This window comes from Diachasmimorpha longicaudata, chromosome 16 (assembly GCF_034640455.1).
Source record: "Diachasmimorpha longicaudata isolate KC_UGA_2023 chromosome 16, iyDiaLong2, whole genome shotgun sequence".
Classification (NCBI taxonomy): domain Eukaryota; kingdom Metazoa; phylum Arthropoda; class Insecta; order Hymenoptera; family Braconidae; genus Diachasmimorpha; species Diachasmimorpha longicaudata.
The window spans coordinates 5,621,393-5,647,844 of NC_087240.1; the positions used below are offsets into that span (position 1 = coordinate 5,621,393).

The following is a 26,452-nucleotide window of genomic DNA, read 5'->3' on the forward strand; positions in this document are numbered from 1 at the left end:
GGGGACCCGGGGTCACATTCCAAGATGGCTGTGCCTGAGGAATGCAGTGGGTGCCCCCCTAAGACGCCTTCCTCTCTCCTTTTTTAAGCGAGCCAATTTCTTTCATACCTATCGAAAAACAACTACTTACCCCACAATTCGCCAAATCCCCACGTCAAATTCATCTCCTCACCCTCGATCAACGACACATCATATTGACTGTGACACTGTGAACTTCAGGAAATTGATATATTGCCCGTTAAGGGGCTGAATAATTTTAAGGGGGCAGAAACGTGCGTGAGTGAGAGAAAAAAAAACAAGAAAGGAAATCAAATTTTTTGAGGGACTGTCAGTTACAAGTGTTGGATTTTTTCAAACTAAACTCTGGACCTGGAGAATGCTCATGCAAGACGATGCAACCGGCTCGTCTTAAACAATGTCTCATCGTGATATCTCTGAGGTAATTAAACAATCAATTGATTGATTTATCAATTAGTAAAGGAAGTGCTTAACTCTGAATGAAATTCACTTGCCGAAAAACAAAAAAATAATTATTAGTCGTTTAGGACTAATTAAGCGGTGAAATAAGCAATGGTTGATTGATTGAGTGATTAATTGATTAGTTAATTAATTAATTAAGACAGTAAGTCATTGATGAATGAGTTTAGGAAGATAAAACAACTGGGTTTATGACGTTGAATGAATTGTCGGTTCAGTTAATTAAAATATGAATTTACACGAAGAATAATTGTTGAGCTTTAATTAATAGAATGGTGTCTCATATCGTTGATTATTAATGTCTTATTAATTCTGCAATGTGTGCCATAGAAAGTGGAGAAAATTTACCATTCCATGAGGTGCTTAATGGCCCATTCCACCTCATTTTCTTATCGCAAAAATACTCACCAAACAATCTTTCACTTCTTGAGATATTCAACATTCACCTGTTGATCAGCTTTGGTGAGGCAAGGGTATCTTTAATTCACCATCATATAGAAGATATCGTGGGAGTGAAAGGGCCCAGTAGATGCTATCAAGAGTTATTTTTGTTGAGAATTTTATGAACTACAAAAAAGGTGCATTATTGCCCCAGTATCAGTTATAAACGAGATAATCTCATGACTCATGGGACGAAAGGGCTAATAAAACCAGGAAGCACAGTCGTATCCATTATTTTTATGAATGTCCGATGTCAATGGACCTTCCTCGGGCACTTGAAGATCTGCAAAAAAAATGATAGTGCGAGAAGCCATTACTTCCTCCTGAAACACATCTAATTGAGGGGAATAAACAGAGCCAATTATTTGATTTACCTGAAAGGTTAATTACTTTGTATCCACTATGAAATCTGTTGCCAATGATTACAATTAGGTGGAGCCCGAAGGTACGTCGGCCCTGGCCGCAGGATCGAGGGCCCTATTTCTAGAAACCGTGAAAAAAAGCAATGCAGCCTGTCAGAATGGTGATTATGCTCTGGCTGCTAATTTATACACCGAGGCCCTCGCCCTGGATCCCCTCAGTCACGTGTTGTACTCCAACAGATCAGCAGCGCGTCTCAAGATGGGCCTCTTTGCCTTGGCCCTCCAGGACGCTATACGAGCGACGGAGTTGCTCCCCCAGTGGCCCAAGGTACACTGCAACCCCAAAATCCGCCCTTTTTAATTTCCCCTCCGCAAAAAAAGCCTAAAAAATGCTGCGACAGAATATCTCTTGCTCCGTCCCCATGTTCCCTCTTCTTCTAGGCGTACTATCGCCAGGGTGTGGCTCTCCAGTGCCTGGGACGTCACGGAGAGGCCCTGGTGGCCTTTGCAACAGGACTAGCCCGAGATCCCCTCAATTCTCAGCTGCTCTCTGGGCTGGTGGAGGCGTCTCTGAAATCTCCACTCCGTCCCACCCTGGAACCCACGTTCCAGCAACTCCGAGCGATGAAACTCGACGAATCCCCTTTCGTCGTGATCTCCGTCGTCGGTCAGGAGTTGCTAGGAGCTGGACAGTACAAAGCAGCTGCTGGAGTGCTCGAAGCTGCTCTGGCAATTGGCACCTGCAGTTTAAAACTCCGGGGATCGGTGTTCTCGGCGTTGTCGAGTGCCTATTGGGCTCTCAATTCCCTGGACAAGGCTATTAGCTACATGCAACAGGATCTGGGGGTCGCCAGGTCATTGGGGGACACCCAGGGGGAGTGCAGGGCTCATGGAAATCTGGGGTCGGCTTATTTTAGCAAAGGAACGTATAAGGAAGCTCTGACGGCTCACAGGTAGCTTTATAACTTTTAATGAAATTAATTCGTATTTTAATGATACGATTTTCAACTCCTGCTTCAACTGGTGGAATCTTTTCGTCTCTCAAATCTCCAGGTATCAGTTAGTTCTTGCGATGAAGTGCAAGGACGCCCAGGCAGCTGCCTCAGCCTTGACAAGTCTTGGACACGTCTACACAGCCATCGGGGATCTCCCGAATGCCCTAGCCTCTCACAAACAGTGTGTACAACTGGTGAAACAAATGGGAGATCGTCTACAGGAAGCCAGGGAGATCGGCAATGTAGGTGCTGTTTACCTGGCGATGGGAGAGTTCGAGAGCGCTGTCGACTGTCACACGCAGCACCTCAGAATCGCCAGAAGGCTGGGGGACAGGGTGGAGGAGGCTAGGGCGTTCAGTAACCTGGGATCATCTCATCACTACAGGAGAAATTTCTCCCAGGCCATGTCGTATCACGAGAACGTTCTCAAGATCGCGCAGGAGCTGGGGGACAGGGCCATCGAGACCAGGGCATACGCTGGGCTTGGACACGCTGCCAGGTGCGCTGGGGATCTCCAGCAGGCGAAGCTATGGCACCAGAGGCAGCTCGATGTCGCTCTCTCCACGAAGGACAAAGTTGCTGAGGGAAGGGCTTGCAGTAACCTGGGGATTGTTTATCAATTGCTGGGGGAGCATGATGCTGCGTTGAAACTTCACCAGGCGCATTTGGGAATAGCCAGGTATGTATAAACTTGTTAATTTATTTATCAAACATTAAGAACCGCAAGAGGAAACGCAATTCTAAGAAATTATTAAGTGATATTAGGTATAAAAAAAGAGTACGAAATTTTAAAAAAAATTGTAAACAATTATAAGTTCAATAAATCCCCTGTAGATCGCTGGGAGACCGAGCGGGTATGGGTAAGGCCTACGGTAACATCGGTAACGCCTACAACGCAATGGGCTACTACGAGCAAGCGATAAAATACCACAAGCAAGAGCTCACCATCTCCAAGGAGGTGAACGACCGCAGTTCTGAGGCATCGACGCACGGCAATTTGGCGGTGGCATACCAAGCGGTCCAGGGCCACGAGACAGCCCTTCGTCACTACCGTGCGCACCTCTCGATAGCCCGAGAGCTCAAGGACGCAGCTGGCGAGGCCTGCGCCCTCCTCAACCTGGCGAATTGTCTGTCCTCCCGGGGCCGCTTCGAGGAGGCAGTCCCCTACTACGAGAACTACCTGATGCTCTCCCAGGAGCTGCACGACGTGGAGGGCGAGGCGAAGGCCTGTCACTTCCTAGGGTACGCTCACTACTGCCTGGGGAATCACCGTGAGGCGGTTCGGTATTACGATCAAGACCTGGCCCTGGCGAAGGACCTGCAAGATAAATCGGGGATGGGTCGGGCTTATTGTAATCTGGGCCTGGCCCATCTGGCTCTGGGCAACCTGGATACCGCCCTGGAATGCCAGAAGTACTACCTGGCGATAGCCCACATGATGAAGCACCTTGCGGGAAAATTTCGCGCCCTCGGGAACATCGGGGACTGTCTGCTGCGCCTGGGGGAGACTGACGAAGCGGTGAAGATGCACCAGCGCCAGCTGAATCTCGCACGTCAGTCAGTGGATCGTTCCCTGGAGGCAGCGGCATACGGAGCCCTGGGCATCGCCCACCGAACTACGCGGAATCTGGACAAGTCCCTGGGCTTTCACACGCAGGAGCTGACACTCAGACAAGAATCCGGAGACCTTCGAGGGGAGTGTCGAGCTCACGGTAACCTCGGGGCGGTTCACATGGATCTGGGGCAGTATACCCACGCTGTCAAGTGTTATCAGGAGCAACTGGATAGGGCTAGAGAGTTAGGTGACTCTGGGGTGGAGGCGCAGGCTCTTGGGAACCTGGGGATAGCTCGACTAAACATGGCGCACTACGAGGACGCCATCGGGTACTTCGAGCAGCAGCTGGCGACCCTTGAGCCTCTGACAACGGCGACGGCTCTTCTGGATAAAGCGAGAGCACTGGGTAATCTTGGGGACTGTTATGAGGCCCTGGGGGATCCCGAGGAGGCGGTGAAGTGTCACGAGCAACAGTTGGCGGCTGCTGTCAAGTTAAGGAGCGTTAGGGATCAGGAGAGGGCTTACAGGGGACTGGGGCGGGCTCGGGAAGCTTCAGGGAACCTCGGGGAGGCCCTGGTCTGCTTCGAGAAACGTTTGGTCGCTGCGCACGAGGTCGACAGTACGGAGTCAAGGGGTGCGGCTTATGGGGATCTTGGCAGGATTCACGCAGCACTGGGGAATCACGAACAGGCTGTCAGCTGTCTGACTCATCAGCTGGCGCTGGCGAGGGGCCTTGGAGATAAAGCAGGGGAGGCCGAGGCCGCCAGCGGCCTTGGAGCCGTTCATCTGCTGATGAATGACCCCACGAGTGCTCTGAGGCATCATCAACTGGAACTCACAATCGCCGAGGAACTCGATGCCGCTGGCCTGCAAGCGAGAGCCTGTGCCAATCTCGGGGCTACTGAGGAAGCTCTTGGCCAGGTTGATGAGGCTATCAGGCTGCAGGAGCAATCACTGAGTCTTGCAGCTGCTGCTGGGGATCAGGCTGCTCGGGCAGCTGCTTTCTCAGCACTTGGGAGACTCCATCATCTTCGTGGGGATCTTGCCAGGGCCCTCAGCTATCTACAGTCTGGATTGTCACTGTCTGAGGGACTTGGAAGGCGAGAAGAGGTCGCTAAACTCCGGCACAGGCTTGGGCTTGTACACTGGCAAGCCGGGGAACCCGCAGTGGGGGTTGAGCAGCTGGAGAAGGCGGCTAATATTCTTGAGTCTCTTGATGGGGGTTTACAGGGACGCGGGCGCCTTGAGCAACTGTTGGATGAGACTTATGGGACTCTTCAGAAGGTCCTGGTGGAGCTCAGTCGCCCTGAGGAGGCACTCAACTGGGCGGAGAGGTCCAGGAGGACCAGGGACTATCAGTCCATCAATCATATCGAGGATGCAACTCATTATTCGGAGATTGTTGACAGGCAGAGGGGAATTGTACTGTATTACAGCGAAGTTGGGGCAGAACTACACGCCTGGTGTCTCGCTCCCAGCAGGGGTCTGCTGAGATTCCACTCTACCACCCTGGAGGAGGGACTGAGCCTTGAGAAGCAGGTGATTCTCGCTAGGGAAGCCCTACTGGGAGAATCTTCAGAGATTGTTGATGAGAGCACCAAGATTCCTATGAGGGGGCATCTCAACGCCAGCTCCTACAGCTTGAGCTCACTCTTCAGCGTCGGATCAGCTTCCTCAAGGGCTGGCAGCGCCAGGTGGGGACGCCCTGGGAAAGGACCTGTCTGGCAGGCGCCTGAATGTGTTCAAACACTCTATGATCTACTGCTTGGACCCTTCGAGGATCTCCTGCCGCCTGTCAGGAAAGAACTCATCCTCGTGGTGGAGAAGGCACTCTATCTGGCACCACTGCCGGCGCTGCAAGCTGGACCTGGGGAGGACTACCTATGCGAGAGGTTCTCGCTGCTTGTGGTACCCTCCCTGGCGGCCTTGAGGAGGAGACCCAGGACACCTATGCCCGAGGGAGGTGCCACTGTTGCTGCGCTTGTTGTGGGGAATCCCAGTTTGCCGGAAGAACTGAGGGAGGAGAATGGGTGGCCGGAGAGCGCCAGCTCCGCTGAGACTGAGGCCGGTATCGTCGCGGAACTACTCGAGACTCGACCGTTGACGGGTAAATTTTTTAAGTTCAATCCACTTCGTTAAGAATAAATAGTTTTGTTATTTTCATTTTTTCCCCAATTTTTATTATTCCGAACGAAAATTCAAATTCAAATTTCCATTTTTATTATTCCCATCTCCAGGCGCTGAAGCAACAAAATCATCAGTCTACCGGTCCCTCCCAGACGCCGAGTGCGTTCACCTGACGACTCCAATTCTCTGGAGCTCGTCCTCCCTCGCCCTCACCCCTGATCAGAGCGAGGACTCCTCGGATCCCCCGGAGTACCTAATATCCTCATCCGACATCACGAGATTAAGACTGACCGCACGTCTAGTTGTGCTCTCAAGCGGCCACTGTTGGAGTAACGACGACACGTCGAACGTCACCCCCGATGGTGTCCAAGCACTGGCGAAGAGTCTTCTGAGTGCTGGAGCGCAGTGCGTCCTGGTGGCCATGTGGCCCGTGCCATCGACAGCAGGGAGTATTCTACTGAGGGCGTTTTACAGTGCCCTCCTCCAGGGTGCACGCGCCTCGAGAGCCCTCGCAGAGGCCATGCAGACTGTCCAGCATACAAGACACTTTGCACATCCTGCCAACTGGGCTGGCTGGCTACTTATCGGGGGTGACCCGCGACTATCCAATAAGGTCATTATTTCAACCACAAAAATATTTTTGTCTATCGCTTTCAATTTTTTTTATTGCTAGACAAAATGAAATATAAATCATGACAATGGGTCATTGACAATCACGAGAACAATGTTTTCGTTCTCCAGGTTGCCCTGATGGGCCAGGCCCTGGCGGAGCTCCTTCGCTGTGGTCCAGATCAGTCTCGTGACGCGTTGAGAGTGACTCTCCACTTGGTAGAAAAGTCCCTCCAGAGGATTCATCGGGGCCAGAAGAACGCTATGTACACGACCCAGAGGAGCATCGAGAACAAAGTCGGCCCCGCGACCGGTTGGAAGGAGCTCCTAATGTCCGTTGGCTTCAGGTTCGAGCCCGCAGGCAATGGTATTCCCTCCTCAGTATTTTTCCCACAGAGTGACCCCGAGGAGAGGCTCACGAGATGCAGCGCAAGTTTGCAAGCTTTATTGGGACTTGGACCAGCGTCTCTCCATGCCCTAGTTCGTCTTCTCCAGGTATGCATGTACCCATCACTGTCTAGCTTTTTGGATTAGTCGCGCGATTTCAGGGAGGGACTTATTGTTCCGATGAATTATTTGCTAGGCCCCTGAAGTTGCTGAAGACGTCATAACAGCCATGAGAAAAGCAGGAAGTGCAACAGAAGGTCAAGAAGTATCTCTCCCCGTTCGAGTCTGGAGAGCCTCTGGGTCTCACGAGTTATTCGCCAGTTTGGGAATGGACCTAATGGAGGTTGGGCAGGCGGAAGTGACCCTCAGGACCGGGAAACAGGCCTCGAGGAGGGCGGTGCAATTCGCACTCCAGGCGTTGCTTGCTTTATTCGGTAATAAAAACAAATACATTCATTCGCTTGATTTCTGCCGCTGAGCGGGCTTTCACTGACTTCATCCGATTTCTCAGACACGCAAGAAGCACCGAAGAGCCTCAGCCTGGACTCCGGAAGCTCGATGGAGAGCTTAGCGTCTGTCCAACTACCCGAGAAGAATGTCCTTCTCGAGCGTCCACGTTTGGGCGGAGCTTTTGCTTCTTATGTCAGACATCGGGGTGAACCTGATGGGAAGACAACCGAACCATCTTGCGTTCCAATGTCACGTCAGTCTTATCCAAACGAAGGAGGTAATCATTTATTTATTATTTCAAGATTTTTAAGATTCAAAGGATCACGATTTATAAAAATAAAAAAAATCTTCAGGAGAATCAGACGCAGCATTCACCCCGAGTCCCCCAGTGGCGTTGACCTTGAACCACCAGGCTCGAATAAGAAGTCTATACCAAGATCAGGCAGTTCGCCCGGACTCCAGTTCCAGCAGCTCAGTGACAGACTGGGAGAATGGTCACAATACAGTCTTGAGAAGACAACCACTACCCCCAATCCCTCCCACGGTCCTAGAGCGTCTGAGTGTGCGAACAGAATTGGGTACAAGTGCCGCAAGAAAACTGAGACTTCCAGGAAGTACTGAAGAGCTGAGCCAAGCTGACTCCTCCAGTGGAACCGAGGGGATGCCACAAATGAGGAATTTGGGAAATTCTCTGACCGGATTGACGAGGGAATTGACCCCCACAATCTCCGACGTTTATCACGAACGAAATTTGGGTCTTGGCTTGGCCCCCTCACTGTCTAAATTACTGGAGGAGGTCGGGAATGTCACGGAGAGCGAACAGAGACAATTATCGAGATCGGAGACGAGCCAGACGCAAAACTGGCTCCAGAACGAGCCGGAATTGTGCAGGAGAGACGAGGCTGATGGCAGATCCATTGCTGAGAGCCAGTGCAGTGCCACTAGCTCAAATAAAATTCATCGAAAAGCACCACCTCCACCTGTCTGATGCCCTAATTTCTTAGATAATTTTATCGTCAGTGGAATTTTGGAAAATCATCAAAGTGATGGGGTTTTATTGGTCAAGAAATGAAAATTGGAAGTGATCGTCTTGTAAATATTTTGGAAACCAGTGAATTAAAAAAAAACGTAAAATCTAACAATAAACTTGTATCGAAAGTCTCTCAAACAATATTGATAACTTCAGTACTGAAATCTTATCTACAAAATGAAACTATTCCTTCTTGAACATAAAAAAGTATTCTCGGAAATCGTAATTCTTGCCAAGAAGACTAATTAAAAAACTGTATCCGTCCAATGAAGCCTAGAAAATTCATCGCAGGTACAATATACGTATAAAGCACTCCAAACGTTAACTGATAATCTATTTATAATGAAGTAATGGAATAAAGGATGTTCATTCATTAGAAAAAAAGAACTGAATTTTATTGTCTCAGTATAACTTCAAATGACCAGTTACTTTATCAATTATTTCACCAGGACCTGGCCCAACGCAGCAAACGGTTTTCGATCCAGCTGCGATCTGGGTACGACCAGCATCACAAATTGTGACAGCAATCAACCCTGCTTTTCTCGCTGCTTTGTGAACCTGGTCCAGCTCTTCCAGGCTGTCCACCTTGAAATTATGGGTGTTCGTAATTCAAGAATTGATGGCGCAAATCGCTTGTAGGAATTTTCTTTTTTTCATTAAACAAAGGGAAGTCACCTTGACAGTTATTTTCTTGTGTCCATTTTCCGTCCACTCCTGCAGGAGTTTCGGATACTTGAGAACAGCTTCGAATCCAGCTACTGCAGCATGGGCACACTGAGCTGCTACCTTTCCCTTCCCCATTTTTAAATCATTCCTTATTACGAGAACCATTTTGTACTCATCAGAACCTTCACCAATCGTCTGAGAGAGATGTGAAGGTGTTAATACTCCACTGGGCATTTTTTACACATAAAAAAAATATATAAAAATGTTTATCTTCTTGAGAAGGACTTACAATGCTGTCGCCGGCATCTCCAGCGTTCCTTTTCATTGCAAATTTGTAGAAACCGTAGCCCGCGATCATCGTCAGAAAAAATCCTAACTTGAGTTCGTCAATACTAGCCAAAATCTCGTTCCACATATCTAAATTAGCTTTTTATCACCGTAAATCACCGTATTAAATAGTTGACCACGTTCTAACCTCAAAAATTTACAACTGATGAACTCACTGCAGACGCCACATTGAATGGCGAACGAGTACTAACGAGCGAGTGTGAACCTCAACAGAAATTCGGCCTTCACCGTGTTTGCTCCTTATCCTCGTTTCTCAAACAATTATTTTCTCCCTTGATCGACATTTAATGGAAAAAGGAGAGCTCAGTCGTCCAAAAATTCGGGGTTTCGGTTGCATCACGATTCCCGACTTGATTATTCTTCGTTTTGTTATTTCGAGTCAGAATAATTTGTTTGTAAGTGACTAATACATTTTTGGAAGTGTGAGAGCCGATATATCCTCACTGAGATCATTCTCTCAGTCTAGATCCTTCCTGAAACCGCGTATTTTTATGATCTAAAAATAGTTGACTGGTGTTGCAACAGACTTCAGACATTATTTAAATTATTACATTGGTCACTGCAGCATCATCTAGTATGAAAAGAGCCTATTCAACAATGGAGAACCCAAGTGGAGTATCCAACAAAGGTATGACGTGCTGACAACAATTGTCTGTGTGAGATTTAATTTTTTGTGAATCACAAATCGACAATTGTTGGGGGAAACTCTCGAGACGTTCATGAATTATAATTCGTCAATGGATTTCAGTTGTTTTAGTGGAACCTAACCTTTCTCGAGGTGCTGAGTTAATCAACCCCCACAGAACAAGAAAATCATCGCCACAGGATCTAATTCAATTAGCAATGGAAATTCAAAAGGTATAGGGACATGGCTGATTTGAAAGTTAATTCTTCAATTGAATGGATTTTCCATTGATTATCTCTTCTACAGGCAGACGATTATATCAGAGCAAATGCACAGAACCAACTCCACGTGATTGCAGAGCAGATCAAGTGTTTGCAGATGCAAGCACAGAAAATTTTACAAGAAGCTAAAGAGGGACATATGTTGCATCATGTGGCCTGTAATTTTGTCAAACATCCAGGAAAGATTTATCATCTGTATGAAAGACCATCTGGACAGAATTATTTTTCAATGTTGGGTCCAGAGGTAATTTTGGGATTGGGGTATTGGATAAACACCACGAGAATTTGTTTTGGAGTTTTGATTATTTATTCGAACACCACAATTTTTGTTCCAGGAATGGGGCAGTACAGGACCTTCCCAAATATTCAGAGGATCCTACCGTCTGGAACATGACAACTCATGGACTCCATTGTCTAAAATAGAGGCAAAAAATGCTGAGCTGAGTGCCTTGGAGAAGTACCTCTCTCAGAATTCAGCCCTAGCGATAGATTCAACTGACTTAATGAGCATAGACCCTTGATCCACGTGGTCAAGACGTCAATAGACAATAAATTCGTCTAATGCATCTAGATGCACTCTGATCATGTGATTACATAAAGTATAATTTTTTAATTAATCCAGTCGTTAAGTAGCTAAGGCGACATCATCTCGAAGAAGAGTTTATTATACACTAATTAATCGTCCTTAAATTAGTCTTCAATTGCTCATTGAAATTTTTAGAACATCATTAGAACAACTCGTTTTCGAGATAACTAGACAGCAGAGCTGTCAAATGTGAAACTATTTTATCATTTCAGGACGTACATGAGGACGAAAATATATGTTAATTCGTCAACAATCAATCTTTTCTTTATCCAGAAAAATACAATAGACTCTTGTCCATCACAAAAAAAATGTTAACACATCTCATGAAATAATTCGACGAATGTCACATTGTTGTCGAATCAATTTGCAATTGCATTTTAAATAGCGAAGTAAATTTCCTGGAAATTATTTTTGCAGTTTTTTCTTTCTCGACTGGCGCTTTTGTCATGTGGTATTTACACGATGGGCTGTAAAAAAATGTCTGATCTATAAATCGTGAAGATGCATTCCAAAAAATAAATAAAAAATTCTGTTTATAGCTACGAAAGCAGATAGGCTTTTGATAAGATTCCACTTACATTGTAGAGGTATCCTGAGGGGCTCTAGGTCCTTCACGAGACATTCATGCGTCTGTCTGTGGAAGAGATACTGGAGGAGGAGTTGTTTTTCTTCTCCAAAACAGGGATCATAAAATCCTGGGAGTTCGCTCTGATAAAAAATCGAAAAAAACAAGTTTATAATTTTTCAATTCTGGCAATCGATCAGTTTTTAGTAATTATCTCGAAATCTACGAGAGATATCCATTTTACCTTGGACGCTTCATGAAGGACCAGCCTTGAATTAACAACGAGACACTGCAACGGCACTGTCACATCAATAACATCCTCCTTAGGATCGCTGCCAATCTCCTGATCTCTATTTTGTCGGTCGGGGTAAACAAATCTCCCATACAGTGCTTTGGTGATGACGAGACCTCCTTTCGCCTCCTCCTCAGCTCTGATTCTGCTGAATGTCGCCATCATAAGGTCTACAGCAGCCTTGGCCTCTCTCTGCTTCTCCAGCATCCTCGCCTTGTTCAACTCCTTCTGCTTCTCCCTCTCTCGTTCCCTCTGCTCCTTCACAACTGGATCGACTATCAATTTTTTCACTATTATCCACGTTATCAGGGGTGCTACTGTTCCATAGAATACTGGAGCTGGTAGTACATCCTCGCAGAGGGTTATGGGAAGCAGGTACGTCTGTGATGCACGCGTTAATTTTAACCTTAATGATACCCCTGTGGGGACACCGACGCGCACAGCTGCTGAGAGAAAACTGTGCTTGGATACCCTCTTCTCGGCTCCGTACTCCACGAAGTAGCCATTTGTGCCAATTTTGAAGGCACCTCGCAACTTCATCTTCTTCTCCGGCATTTTATACGTGTAGCTGAGACTAGCATAAGAACTAAAATATCCAAATTGAATCGACAGCGAAATGAATGATCTCTCGTTGTTCCTGACGAGTCTCGTGGACATGGCACTGTTGTATCCAGTTTTGTAAGTCAAATACCCAACGGTATGTTTGTCCAACTGCATACCGAGGGTCGAAGCGATTGCCGATTGAGCTTTTTCTGGGCTGAACTGCACTGAAAGCGCCCCAGTTGTAAAAACTCTATCCGTAAGGGCATGATATCCCTTGAGGCTCAGGGTGGGTCCATTTCCACCCCCAACATCGAATTCCAAATAATTTTTGGCTGACATTGCTCTCCTGGCAGCGACATTGATTGTCCCAACGCCGACGCCATTTCGAGTGTCCAACGTACCGTACAAAATTAATTTATCGCGAAGGGTAAGAGGAGCCTCGATGGACTGTTCAAAGGTCATTCCTGTGATCTCAACACCCCCAAATAAACCGTCACTCTCATAATCCTCATCGTATTTGTTGAAGAGATCTGTGGCGTTCACGTGAACTGTGATATTGCCAGTGGGATTTGTTCGTTGTTCGAGCCTCTTCTGCTCGCGTTCCCGGGCGATCCGCTCGTATTCCTCCCGGATTTCCTGAGGTGTTTGGGTCCTTTGGACGATCTCCCATCCTTTCGTCTCGAGGCCTTTGACACCGAGGGAATCGTAGATGGCTCGCTGGTGGGGATCTTTGAGAACTGAAGAGAAAATTTGTCTTGAGGGGTTTTCGATTGATTTCAGACGACAAGAGAGGTTTACAAATATAGTTTATAGATTAATTAATCAATTATTCTTAAGAATCGGGAGTCTGCATGCATTGACAGGTGGAATAACCCTTTTAATTCAGAAAAAAACCTCGTAATGGTGATAAGTAGGACTTGCACCTTCATAAGCTCTGTTGGTTCGACTAAATAACACCTCAGCTTTCTTCTTGAGGACGGGATCAATGTGCTTGTCCGGATGGTAGAGTCTACTGTGCCTCCGGAAGGCCTGATGAATTTCGTCGGGGGTTGCCTGCAATCGTCCCCAAATTAATCACTCGAACTTTGATCGATAAAATCCCAACATCCAGTCATAATCAATCAATGGAGTGAATTAATCAATGAATTCTCCTCTATAAATTCCAAGAGCTCACGAATCAGCTGACAAGTCAACTCCGAAGGACTTGCCGAAAGCCAGAAAAAATTAATTCGTTTACAAAAATCGGTGGAGGCAACTGGTAAACTATCCGTCGACGAATTACGGGTTAATAAGGGCCATTGATTTTAATAACATCCTGAGTTACGTCAGCAGAGTGAAAAAAACACGTGGGGAAAAAAATTGGACGCACTAATTTTGCTATGGATATAAATAATATCAGGAGGAGTGCTTTCCCTTACGTTTCTGGGTATGTTAAGAAATGAATAGTAATCCTCCTCGATGACACTGTCTTGATCACTCTCGTCGTCCATCCTGAGACCTTTCTGTAATTTAACAACCTAACACACGAATAATTTTTCACGGAGAAGTCTGACTACGAGGTTTCATAGGTTACGACACAGTTGGGGTGCCGGGTGCCGGAGGGTGAGGTGAGGGTATGGTAGATGGTAATATCGTTTTGAAAGCTACATTGGAGGGTTCTTTATCGACTGAAAGACCTCCGCAGAGATCACTACTCACATTTATTTATTTACAAATAAATGTGATTCTAACTAAACACTTTAAGTTAGGGACAAATTATTACAAAACTAGTTCAAGCGATCTATTTAGTTCATTTTGCAAAAAGCAATCACCCGTCGGTTATCGCCAATACGAATTTGTTGCGTGTGTATGTTGGGAGAGCCATTGACAGTGACGCCATTTTTACGCACTGTCATATGGTCATTCGAAGGATTGCCGCAGTGGCTGTGGAATCTTTTAGACTGAGTTGGTGAGTATTTTTGGAATTTCTTATGTTTTCCATGGGGTGAAGTTCTTTGATTTTAGGGGTACGTCTTTTGGGAGATGTAATTTTACTCGAATCCACACAAAAAACGATTGTTTATGATTTTTGATAGCATGTGGGGGTAGGACATATTCGGGGGAAAATTAGAGGTTATGTATTCCTTTCACTCTACTACAGAATGCACTCGAAAATGTTCGAAAACACTTCCAAGTCGTTAACAATGTCTTTTTGACTTCTTACGATGGCTGACAAGAAGATCTAAATTCTTCGCTTTCGAAAAAATTTAAAAAATTCAACTCTTCATTGGGCTGCTCCGAAAAATTGGGATGGGATGCGATCGGTCTAATTCCCTGATTTCCCTCTAGTAAATATCCCGAAAAGATCCAGCAACGGATAACCTCTGAGCCACCCGGACTTCCCCCGCCGGGTCGGGATGGCGACGTGGGACGGCTCGTACCAGGGTGTTTCCCAGGAGGACCCAAACCGCTACTTCGCAACGTCGCAGCCTGCCCAACTGTACTACACCAACACCCTGACCCCGTGTCCCCAATCAAATGGTTACCAGAACTCCGGAGGATCCGGTTACTACGATACTACTTGTCCGCGAAACTCAGCACCACTTCTAGCGTCCCAATCAACGCTCCACGCAGGTGCGGACGAGTTCGTGCCTTCTGGAGGTGTCACCGAGCCATCAAAAATCTTCTTCGCAGACAATAGAAATCGAAATACACGATCAAAAAGAAACAATCACTACCAACGTCAGCATGATGACTACCCCAGAGCCTACACCAGAGGAGATAAATCTCGTCGAGGTCAGAGTTCTACGTTTTACTCACCCCCGGAGTGCGATCAGACCCCGGAGGACGAGTTGACCAACAATTTACAGGTGCGGGAGTCCCCAAGAGGTAGCTACAACAGCAGAAGACCCCGGAGTCACGGTAGATTCACCAGTGAGCGTTACAATCAGCAATTCAGTCAGTTCACCCCTTCAAGCAGCGATCAGTTCTCCCGGGGAGGACCTCCGCTGGACAACGACAATCAGAAGGGCCCCAAGGCCCGTCAGAGGTACAGCGAGGACCCTAGAGACGAGGGCTATCGTCGGAATCCCATCAACGAGCCGGAAAATCCCCCCAGAAAGAACAGACGTCGACATAAGAATGACTTCTACGAGGAGAAATCATCGAAAAAGGACAAACGCAAGGATTATCAGGAGTTCAATGGCTACAGGGGCTACTCGGAGAAAAAGGACCGGAAGAGGAGCCCTGAGGGTGATGAGAGGAACTGGAGAAAGGGATTGGTCCCCAGTGGGAGGAGGAGTGGGAAGAGGATAGAGCTTGATGATGCCAAGAGCCAGAAGGAGAGACTCACTGATCAACTGAACAGGGGACAACTGGAGTGTCTGGTTTGCTGCGACTACATCAGACAGAATGATGAAATATGGGCCTGCAATAATTGTTATCATGTGCTGCATCTCAAGTGCATCAAGAAGTGGGCGGAATCGTCGCAGGGGGAGAATGGCTGGAGGTGCCCTGCTTGCCAGAATATTAATAACGTTTTCCCGGAGGAGTACTATTGCTTTTGCGGAAAGACCAAGGATCCGGAGTGGAATAGGAGGGATGTAGCTCACTCCTGCGGAGAGGTCTGTGCAAGATCGAGGGCGAAAAACGGTTGTGTTCATAAGTGCACGTTGCTGTGTCACCCTGGCAGTTGTCCCCTCTGCACAGCAATGGTGACAAAATATTGTGGCTGTGGCAGGACATCGCAGAGTTTGAAATGTAGTAGTGATGTGCAGGTGACGTGCGAGGAGATATGTGGGAAGATGCTCAATTGTGGTGTAGACAAGTGTGAGAGAAAGTGCCATCACGATGCATGTGGTGATTGCGAGAAGAAGGTGGAGCAAATCTGCTACTGTGGGAAAGAGAAGAGGGAGGTGGAGTGTGTGAAGGATGCTGAGAGCATGTTCTCCTGCGAGGAGAGTTGTGGGAAGATGCTGGAGTGCGGAAATCATCGGTGCAAAGAGAATTGTCATCCTGGTGAGTTAATTATAATCAGTATCTCCCTTACATTCCGAGATAATTATTAAAAACTAGTCAATTCGACTGGTTTCACGTCTTCGCCCCTGAATTCCATACCCTCCTGTCGGGCTAACCACCCCCTTCTGATTTTTTAGGTCCCTGTGGTGCCTGCCCCTTAAAGCCAGAGTCAGTAACCCACTGCTGTTGCAGTCAAACTCCTCTCACAACCCTCCGCACCTCCTGCCTTTCTCCCATCCCAACCTGTTCAAAAATCTGTTCAAAACCCCTGCGCTGCGGCCAGCCAAGTGCCCCCCACATCTGTCCCTCCCCCTGTCACCAGGATACTTGTCCACCCTGCCCCCTCACCACCTGGGTGAAGTGCAGATGCGGAAACATGGACCGTGAGCTTCCCTGTATCGACTTGAAAACCAAAGCAGACGACGCTCGGTGCGAAAAAAAATGCGCGAAGAAGCGATCATGTGGTAAACACAAGTGCAATCAGCACTGTTGCATCGATATCGAGCACGTCTGTCCCCTCCCCTGCTCCAAGACTCTGAGCTGTGGTCGTCACAAGTGCGAGTTGACTTGTCACAAAGGTAGATGTCATCCCTGCTACAGGAGTAGCTTCGAAGAGCTCTTCTGCGAGTGTGGAGCAGCTGTTATATATCCCCCCGTTCCATGTGGCAGTAGGAGGCCAACTTGCACTCGTCCCTGCTCGCGGCAGCATCCATGTGGTCACGAGGTCCTTCACAACTGTCACAGCGAACCCATTTGCCCACCCTGCACTGTTCTCACGCAAAAATGGTGCTATGGCAAGCATGAACTACGAAAAGCTGTCCCCTGTCATCTGAACGAAATGTCCTGTGGAATGCCCTGTGGCAAGCCAATATCTTGTGGAAGACACAAGTGCATTACCCTTTGCCATCCTGGCCCCTGTGAGAAGGCTAATCAGGTGTGTGTTCAGGCATGCACGACACCTAGAGAAATGTGTGGGCATCCTTGTGCTGCTAATTGTCATGAGGGCAAGTGTCCTGATATTCCCTGCAAGATCAGTGTTAAAGTTACCTGCACCTGCGGACACAGAAGTACAACGAGGGTGTGCGCTGACAACTCCAAGGAATATCAGAGAATTGCCAGTGGTATTCTGGCGAGTAAAATGGCGGATATGCAGCTAGGGCACTCGGTGGATCTTGAAGAGGTGTTTGGACAGGGTGTCAAGAAGCAGAATCAGCTGAAGACGCTTCCTTGTAATGATGAGTGTGCGCTGATCGAGAGAAATCGAAAATTGGCACTGGGATTGCAGATTGTCAATCCTGATTTGAGTGGAAAGCTAATGCCCAGGTACAGCGAGCATATGAAGGGATGGGCCAAGAAGGATCCACACTTTTGTCAGATGGTACATGAGAAACTCAGTGAACTTGTGCAACTGGCAAAGACCAGCAAGCAGAAGAGCAGGAGTTACTCGTTTGATAGCATGAATAGGGATAAGAGGCAGTTTGTTCATGAAAGTTGTGAACATTTTGGATGTAAGAGTCAGGCGTACGATCAGGAACCCAAGAGAAATGTCGTTGCGACTGCTGTTAAGGATAAGGTGGGTTTTTTTGTATTTTTTTAATGTTTTTCTCACTTTGTGGAGTTCATACAGTTCACAAATTGCATTTGATTGTTCAGAGAATTGTTTAGATGAAGATTTCAAGGCATAGTTGTAATTTTTTAATCAAGAACTTTGTTTAATTTTTTTTCACGCATTTTTTATTTGTTTCCAGTGCTGGTTACCAGGTTATAGTTTATTGGAGATGGTTCAGAGGGAGAATGGCCAGCGAAAAGTGCCAAGACCAATGCTCAACACTGCTAGGACCAACATTTCAACTTCTCGGTAATTAAATTTTTTCTGGTCAAAGAAATTCAATGAAAAAAATTCTGGAGAAAACGATGAGATACATAAACAAATAATTATTGGTTTATTTATTTCAGTACTTCAGAAGTTCTGCCGTCAACTGCCAAAATGAGTCAGAAGCTACAGCCAGTGGCTTCGTCATCTAAATCACCGGAGCAAGAGATCGACTACTTCGACTTTCCAAATTCCAGACTAACGTAAATTATTTTTTCCATTTAATTTTTTTCTCGCGCAACTTCGGTCATCATCGACAGATGGTACTTCCCCGAAATCACTGATCAATATCTTTACATAATTTATTATAATTTGGGTTATTGGAGAGATCAACGGGAATATGGAATTTGCTTTCGTATTGCATGGTTCTAAAGAAATAATTCATCGCCTCGTGGATGGACGAACTTCAGTGATTAAAAAAAAATACAGGATAATATCGAGATAATCTCGTTTGGTGCCCTTTCATGTGGAATTATGTATGTCGAATGGGGATGGAACTTTCAGGTGTCCAAACGAGGTCGAATCAGTTGGTGAAGTACTAACAATGGGATCAAATTATTCAGATTCTTTCCAAAATCGACAAAAAATGAATGAGGTTACTTTTTAAATTAAATTGAGACCGTAAACAATTTTTTATCTGTCACTCTCTGCTTCTTTCACTGTAAAGAACTCTAGTAATTTGTAAAAAACAAACTGCTCATATAGTCTTAGCAGAGATTTAAAATTTCATCAGATACGTTTTGAGTTTCTCTGCGGAGCCGGTGATCCATAGATTTTGGAAAAAATCTGACGGTCATTGCTACTCATTCCGTTATCTCCCACCACTTTGCTGGCAAAAATTATCAAAGTGCACAAGAAGCACATCAATCACGTCATCCGCAGTCTCTCAATGACCAGAGAGCGTCTAGCAAAGTTCAATCGAATTGTTCAATTATAATTAGTTAGGAAGAAAATTCTGAAATATAACGAAATAAGTAATTGAGAAAAAAACAAGAGTTACTCATTTTCCTCGAACTGAGGGAACACTTCCTTGAATTTCACAGCTTTATTGAGTCTCCAGAATTCGGATAAACTAGAAACATGAGTATACAGATCCATCATTTGATCTCAGGCTATTTACATAACATTCACTTAATGACAAATGAGGAAATACTTCACTCGAATTTTATTTTTCTATTTTTTTTGGTTCGACGAATTTTTCCAGGGCTTTTTCGCTCCTTGTGCTCAATTTTTGTCTAATATTGTCCCACCTAGAGTCAACTCTAGAAATAAATAATATAAAAAATTGATACAACGCTCAAAGACCATTAATTGCAAAGTTATGACTAAGATTCTGCTCTTTACGAAGAAATTCAGTAATTATGTGTTTTAATTACGTAATTATCTCAATAACAAAAATTACCTGGGTCATCTTGAACAAACTCGACTGACATAATTTTTGTGAAATGAAAAAATTCGCCTTTTTCACCTATTATCATTTTTTATCGAGATAATACGGTAATGAACAATTTTTAGAACTGAACATTCTTCTCTTTATTGTGCAATCCATCTCTAGGATTTTTTAACATTATTGTGCAATCCCTTTCTCGTATATAAATAATGTTATCTCAGTGTCAGAAGCTCACCTGAAACTAGTATATCTCTCACTCTTACGTAAATTGTTTGATTAATTCTCTTGGATTCTCCAGTTTGTCTTTAATTCTCATAAACATTTAAAATTGGTAACACGAATATTTTTTTTGTAATTTTATCAGTTTTTGGCACATCAAACACTTATCATTTGACTTTGAAATCTATACGATTGATTTATCTCAGTTTGTTTCATTTTTCATTTATTTCTTTAATGACACTCCAACGCATTCAGGATCATCCGATTTTTGTACTCGTGATTATACTCAAGAAGAATCAGGAGAGAAGTCATAAAATGCCTGACCAGTTTCGTGTCAGACTGTTTTACGACTTCTCTATGAATTTCTCGTTATGGAAATTGTCACGCATTCATGAATCTCATGAAAAAAACCCGTAGGATTTACCTAAGCTAAACATCAAGATGATTATCACATGTAGAATCACAACATTGCCACAAATTCTCATTTAATATAACTACACTTCAATTGAAAACGATTTAACTATCAATCTCGAGTATTAAAATGCATTTTTTTGTCATTTTTTATTTATTATTTTGAACATTAAAGAGTAGGGCACTTGGAAAGGGTCGATCTGCTCGGGGCAGAATCGATTCTTCACTAACTGGGGGCACGTCAAGACACGTATCCTTACATGAATTCAAAATTTCTAATACAAAATATTGAGAGTCAAGGAGTGTGTAGTATTTACAATCTAGTGATGACCCTGTGGGTGTGGGTGAAAGAAAAATAATCTGATGGGTCGGTTGGAAGTAGAAAAATAAACCAAAATCTCATCGAGAGATTCTAAACCATGAAAGCCCTTCACTGCACGATTATCGTGTTAATTAACGACAAATGCAGTTGTGTCTGTCTCAACATCTTTAAAACACCTGAACACAGTTCATGTCTTTAGAATTTTGAAAATACCAGACTTACTGGTCAAATTCTGTTAAGAATGAAATGAGAAAATGATGCATCGGAGAATTGAAATTGCATGATAAGATTTTAACGGTAAAATTGATTTAATCTTGTGTCTCTCCTTATGATCGAGGTTCCCTCGACATTATTTTAAAAAACTATTTGGATGTTACTCTCTTATTTCATTTTACTACAGAATCTCGGATGAATTATTCTGTTTTATATTTAAACATGGCTATTAGAAACTTTAATTTCACAGCGATTGATGTTCCCAAGTTTGGAAGATTGTTATTGCGATGGTCGATGGACATTTACCATAAAAATCATTAATCTCGTCAATAATTCTGAAGTAAAGTGACGAACTAGGCAGTTAATGGATCCCATTTATTTTGCAATTATTTAAAATCAATTGAAGCTATTAGAAAAATTCTCCATTGGGTTATCACAGAGGAGACGGCTTTAACTACCTCTAACTAATTAATATTTGATTATTTTTATGAACAAAAAAAATGTGCAATTTTCGTAACTACTTTCGTCACTTCACTACTGAATCCTGAAATCATAATTGAACGTGAAAATGAATGGGAACCTGGCGTAATTGATCCAATTTGACGAGAGGCGGATTCAGTCGATTTCCCTTGGAGAAATATTGCTTCGGTTTAGATGAAGGGTTGTGGCTTCAAGCCCGCGCTGTAGCTGCGGTAATTATTGAAGTACTGGTGCCGAGGACTCACCGAGGGTTGCTTTGTTATGCTGGCCATTGCACATCCCATAATCAGTTCCAATGCGCGGCAAATTGTTTGGTAGATAAGCCAGGGCCATGGCTTTGGGTATTCCACGGTACCAGAGGATTTTCCGTACCTCAGGGCTTCACCCAGCAGACCTAGAGCATGAAAGAAACATAAATTGAATAATAATATAACATGAAACAACATTTGTTTCTGACCTTTGCTTTGAATAATCATTTTCTGACCGAGAAATAGAATAAACAATACCGTAAGGCCCAAAAACCCTGACGTTATCAGCAACGCAGAGAATTATCCCCATGATAGCAGTAGCGTAGGTGACGTTAAGAACTCTCTTGATCTGGCACTTCCTGGCGGCTGCGGTACTGGCTTCCGGTATGTGAAGTGGAACATCGGATTTCGTGCGATTCACGTAAGCGATGTGATTTAAAATCGCATGAAGTGTAAAATCACTGGCGACTCTGTCCCCCTCGGGGAGGAGAGTGCTGGCAGCAGTGATATCCTCCTCCCCCTTGAGTACCTCAACATTCTTCCACGACAAGCTCTTCTTCCTGTGCTTGCCATCCTCCGGCTTGTCCTTGGCCTCGTCAATCGCCATCAGCGCCGCCTTCTCGTTGCAATCCGGGTGATCGGAGTCCGATTCAGATTTCTCTGGGATCTCAATTTTTGGAATTGACGTCTGAAAATGAGTGGGACTTTTGTCGAGGGTTCTAATGCTCACGTCACTGCTTCGGCGATTTATCACCAGCGGCGTTATCCCGGTAAATTCCGAGTTGCGACGGTAGGAGACGTCGGAATTCCTGCGGGACTCGGGCGCCTTCACCGCGGCGAGACCACTGATGTCGGAATTTCTGCGGGATCCTGGGGAGGGAAATAATGAGGTTGTCTCCAACATTGGGGTATCATCGATTACGAGGGGATAATCAACTCACCAACAGGACTGACATCCAGCACCTTCGACAGTCTCGGTGCCTCACTGGTGATCATCCTCTTGGGTGTTCTATTTCCAAAATCCGAGTTTCGTCTGAGTTTGGTGGCGAATTGGGAGCTCCTGTTCTTCTCGTGAGTAAAATCAGAGCATCTCCTCAGGTCCTTATTGCTCCCGGTTGGCGTTGGCATGTCCGAATATCGCCTTTGTATTCCCTCCGGTGTGATAGGTCTGCTGCTTCCCTCCCCCTGGGAGGCACCGTCGTGAGTGAATCTGACGCTGCAATCGGAGCCCCTGCGTGAGCCTTTTGAGGTGTCGCTGCCCCTGCGTGACCCTTTGGAGGCATCGCTGCCCCTTCGACTGCTGGCGATTGAACTTCGCCTGCTGGGGCTCGATACTGTGATTATTGGAAGATTAACTGCCGCTGGGGTTGGGGTTGGTGGTCTTACGTACACCTCCGGAACCGTCGACGTAGCCGGCTCCTCCGACTTTTTCGGCGAAAGCTCCGGAGACTCTGGCCACTCTTCCAGGGCTGATGAGACACCTTTTGCGACATAATTCGATTATTCATTCGGTGCAGACTATAAATTAATTTGACCTGAAAATTATCGGGGAGAGTCTCCTAGAAATATCAATAGAATAATAGGTACAAACCTTTCTGGCCCTCGTTTTCATTGACGGCCTCATTGCCGTCAGTTTTGTATTTGGGATTGAGCAAGGTTGGCACCAAGGCCGCTGCGACAGAAGTGGCTAGATTATTGTAGGGCGCGAGCATCGCCAACTGCATTATTCCCTTCTGATTAGCCACAGAATGATCACCCGTCAGTAAATTATTCGGCAATGTTCTCAGCAGATGCATGATCTTGTATCCAGCATGGAGGAAGGTCAGGTACAGAAGTATACTCCAGGTGAGGAAAATTGTTTGTACGATGTACTTTGTTATAAAGTGATTGTGAAATGCAAGGGCTATATCGCTGGCTATTATGCAGGAGAAGTGGCACGTTATGATCAGACTCAGGCACGACTCCTTCTGCAGCCTCTCTGGTCCGAATTTAAGCTGGTGAGAGTGGAGACGGGTAATTAGGTCAGGTGGATCGGTGTGATGAAGGGGCTGATCAGAGGAATTAATTAATTTTGAGAAGATTAATTGGACAATTATCGTGGAATTGATATGGGAAGATGGCGTAAAAAAATTTTATAGAATTTTGCGCATTTGGTGGAATTTTTTAATGTATTTTGAGGACTCTCTCGACTGTTCTGGTGAAAGAGAATTCAAGTTGTTATCGATTAGTCTTCCCAAAGTCAATAGTTCCCAGGATAATTGCGGATGATTAGAATCTCCACCCAATCGGTAGGAAATTGTTGAATTACTTCCAAGAAAATTCAAGGTAATCACATAACTATGTTGCAAACATAAATTTATGAAGAGGTCAGGGGACATTATCGAAACTAAATAAATTTGACGTCAAAAGTAGTTGAATCAATATCAAATAAAGGTTAAATATTATTTAGTAACAACTTTAATTAAAATTAATGGTGCGTATTGGTGATTTGGAAGCAAATAATGTGCAAATGGATTTCTGTCCTCTTATCGATCCGTAAGCCCGATTCCTAGCGAATTTCCGGGGTTTATTATTGCATAGTGATGATGAGTGTACCTGGGTCAGCTGCAGGAAGGCTAGCTGGATGAGGCAGAACGCCGAGGTCACACAGGGAAAACCCACGTCCCACAGTATTGAGCCAATTACCTTCGGCATTTTCTGAGGAAGAGCGAAATTAACAATTAGGACTCAATTCAATTTTTCTGTCCAATTTAGAGCTTCTCAATTTGACCGGAACTTAATCATGACAAATTGTTAGTTCCACTAATTAATTTTGATCTGCGAAATTCTAGAATTTATTATTAAGTATCAATCAATAGAACAATGGAATCGTCATATGAAAAAAATTGTTTATGAAGATTTTCGGGATTTCCCGACTTCTCGAGATAATACCTCAAACGTAGAAAACGAAGAGTCCTCGTGCAATTTATGACCAAAGAAAAATGTTGAGAGCATTATTTACCTGTTGAAGATTGTAAGGATCTATGAAGAGGCAGCTGGACCTTGAGACACCCAGCAAACACAGAAAGACGTTGATAGTTGTCATAAACGGCCGACTCGAGATGAGAGATCTACAGAGAGAGTGGAATAACATTCCTCGAATAATTAATCGAGCCCTTGGCAAATCTTTACCTTAAAATGGGGATCAATTACCTGAGATTCAAAATTGAAAAAAGTGTGTAGAAGCTGAGGATGAAGAAGAGACAGCCGAAGCCGTAACTGTGGAGGGGAAATATCCATCTCAGGTCTTGATTCACCGATTTCAGTGATGGAGCTATGAGGAGTTTGTCCAGTGATAAAATACTGGAGTCGACACAGTTCTGAGTGGGAATTGATGTTCCATTTGTGGCTGAAAAAATCACGAGGCAATGCAATCGATAAAAATTCAATTTATTGAATTTACCTCATCATAAATAAATTATTTAATGTACTCCTGTGAAAAATTTATTTTCGGTAGTAATTTCCAGACGACGAGAGGGAAAATGTTATAACTTTGTGTGACCCGTATTAGACGGATCAAGGGGGAATAAAATTCGCCGAATAACTGGCCAAATTAATGGAATTCAATAACATATCGTGTATGGGGAAAGTTGGGTGAGGTGTCTTCCTCCCCCAACCCCCGAGTCACACCGCAAAAAATAAACGTCCATCATCGATTTCTGCCAATTCGCCAAAAAATTACTGAGATAAATTCGGGTATTACCACCTACCGTGCGTCCAATTAGCCAGTCTATCCATAATCTCGTCCCTGCAGACCCCGACACATCACTCCACCCACCCTCTCGCCCCAATTTGAAAAAAAAAATTCACAAAATCCGTAGACAATGTCTATTTATATTTAATTCCCGAGAAGAACAACACGCTGGAGAGGAGGGAAACACACTCACTTCAACTACGTGCTGGCAAGTGTTCACCAGCAGCAACAGGCTTTGCCTATAGAGTTGATTTGATTTTGTGGGGCGGGCAACCCCCCTACAACGTCGGAAGATTCGCCGTCTCCTCCACCCCCTGGCTGGCAATATTGATCTTCTTCAAAAGAGGGAAAACTGGAGGTGTAGAGGGAGAAATGTGCGATACCAACGGCCAACTAGGCTCTTCCTTCTCCCCCTTCCACCCTGTGTACATCAAGGTACATTTTTCAACCCTCTGTCATGGGGTAAAACCTTTTAGACCGTTTATTTTTGGTATTTAATTCGGGTATTGTCTCCATATTTAGATATATCAGAGTGAAATTTAACTGAGAAATTCATTTCTCATTTGTAAAGTCATTATTTAATGATTGGCTAATTGACACAGAATAAATTAAACGAATGAACACATTTCTTGAGAGAGAAACATTCGAAATGTATTAAATATTTATTTAGTTAAGTTATTACAATAATAGCTGGGTCCCTCGAGGGATTGTTCAATGATCTAGTTAATGTGTAATGAAATAATTATAATAATATGTACAAAAAACTTGAGAAAAATAGAGCAATTGATTTATTTCCAGAGACTAGTAAAGCACCTGTCACCAGTATAATTAACTTAAAAATACCTCTCCCCTCGTCATTGCCACTAAATTGTCCCTAGAATCTGAATAATTTAAGGATCAAATCTGAAATCAATCATGGCAACTACATAATTGATTCGTCTAAATATAGAGCATCGTGTTAAAAAAAAAAAGAAGCCCTGTTCAGGTGCACGTCAATAATCGGTCGAAGGGATCATTACTCGAACCCTAGCGGTGTGGAAGTTGACCGACTTGTACGTACGATAAAGTGAAATAAAAGTAAGGACGGAGGAGAAAAAAAAACAAATCTCGTGGCGGAGAGAATTTGGATAAATCCGGTGATAAATGCCCCGTCGAAAGTTTTGTATGAAGGGGGAAGGGAATATCCAGGTGAAGTCAAGTTGAATCGATTTATCTTCACCCCCTCGGA

The 26,452-nt window shown here is 44.7% G+C and overlaps 6 protein-coding genes across 9 annotated transcripts; 3 read left to right on the forward strand and 3 right to left on the reverse strand.

Annotated features, from left to right (window-relative positions):
• Positions 1–26: 26 nt before the first annotated feature.
• LOC135170101 (uncharacterized protein) lies at positions 27–8,801 on the forward strand. Its single transcript, XM_064135618.1, has 10 exons — positions 27–439; positions 1,351–1,608; positions 1,722–2,233; positions 2,334–2,954; positions 3,110–5,937; positions 6,068–6,570; positions 6,699–7,061; positions 7,150–7,387; positions 7,465–7,680; positions 7,757–8,801. Exons 1-10 carry the CDS (start codon positions 416–418, stop codon positions 8,389–8,391), a joined length of 6,198 nt encoding a protein of 2,065 aa, XP_063991688.1. The 5' UTR covers positions 27–415; the 3' UTR covers positions 8,392–8,801.
• A 5-nt stretch (positions 8,802–8,806) lies between these two features.
• On the reverse strand, positions 8,807–9,519 carry LOC135170114 (peptidyl-tRNA hydrolase 2, mitochondrial-like). The gene is made up of 3 exons (XM_064135635.1): positions 9,389–9,519; positions 9,109–9,294; positions 8,807–9,018 (listed from the first exon to the last, which is right to left on the reverse strand). Exons 1-3 carry the CDS (start codon positions 9,512–9,514, stop codon positions 8,836–8,838), a joined length of 495 nt encoding a protein of 164 aa, XP_063991705.1. The 5' UTR covers positions 9,515–9,519; the 3' UTR covers positions 8,807–8,835.
• A 182-nt stretch (positions 9,520–9,701) lies between these two features.
• On the forward strand, positions 9,702–11,347 carry LOC135170112 (uncharacterized protein C1orf50 homolog). 2 transcript variants are annotated; one of them, XM_064135633.1, is made up of 5 exons: positions 9,702–9,842; positions 9,948–10,075; positions 10,196–10,305; positions 10,379–10,597; positions 10,689–11,347. In XM_064135633.1, the coding sequence occupies exons 2-5, from the start codon at positions 10,024–10,026 to the stop codon at positions 10,872–10,874; spliced, it is 567 nt and encodes a 188-aa protein (XP_063991703.1). In that variant the 5' UTR covers positions 9,702–9,842; positions 9,948–10,023; the 3' UTR covers positions 10,875–11,347. The 2 variants fall into 2 exon arrangements, with proteins under 2 accessions (XP_063991703.1, XP_063991704.1); XM_064135634.1 differs by having other exon boundaries at positions 10,013–10,075.
• Positions 10,638–13,915, reverse strand: LOC135170106 (dnaJ homolog subfamily C member 11). Of its 2 annotated transcripts, none has more exons than XM_064135628.1 (5): positions 13,758–13,915; positions 13,263–13,392; positions 11,749–13,076; positions 11,518–11,647; positions 10,638–11,406 (listed from the first exon to the last, which is right to left on the reverse strand). In XM_064135628.1, the coding sequence occupies exons 1-5, from the start codon at positions 13,827–13,829 to the stop codon at positions 11,384–11,386; spliced, it is 1,683 nt and encodes a 560-aa protein (XP_063991698.1). In that variant the 5' UTR covers positions 13,830–13,915; the 3' UTR covers positions 10,638–11,383. The 2 variants fall into 2 exon arrangements, with proteins under 2 accessions (XP_063991698.1, XP_063991697.1); XM_064135627.1 differs by having other exon boundaries at positions 10,638–11,420.
• Positions 13,916–14,150: 235 nt separating this feature from the next.
• LOC135170102 (protein shuttle craft) lies at positions 14,151–19,201 on the forward strand. Its single transcript, XM_064135619.1, has 5 exons — positions 14,151–14,287; positions 14,668–16,335; positions 16,473–17,908; positions 18,084–18,193; positions 18,292–19,201. The coding sequence occupies exons 2-5, from the start codon at positions 14,736–14,738 to the stop codon at positions 18,413–18,415; spliced, it is 3,270 nt and encodes a 1,089-aa protein (XP_063991689.1). The 5' UTR covers positions 14,151–14,287; positions 14,668–14,735; the 3' UTR covers positions 18,416–19,201.
• Positions 18,933–25,558, reverse strand: LOC135170105 (uncharacterized). Of its 2 annotated transcripts, XR_010300311.1 has the most exons (9): positions 25,241–25,558; positions 24,684–24,879; positions 24,493–24,601; positions 24,087–24,188; positions 23,083–23,485; positions 22,433–22,972; positions 21,750–22,361; positions 19,834–21,637; positions 18,933–19,470 (listed from the first exon to the last, which is right to left on the reverse strand). XR_010300311.1 is itself a non-coding variant. In XM_064135626.1 (8 exons), exons 1-8 carry the CDS (start codon positions 25,266–25,268, stop codon positions 21,414–21,416), a joined length of 2,214 nt encoding a protein of 737 aa, XP_063991696.1. In that variant the 5' UTR covers positions 25,269–25,558; the 3' UTR covers positions 18,933–21,413. The 2 variants fall into 2 exon arrangements, 1 of the variants encoding a protein (XP_063991696.1); XM_064135626.1 differs by having other exon boundaries at positions 18,933–21,637.
• Positions 25,559–26,452: the final 894 nt, after the last annotated feature.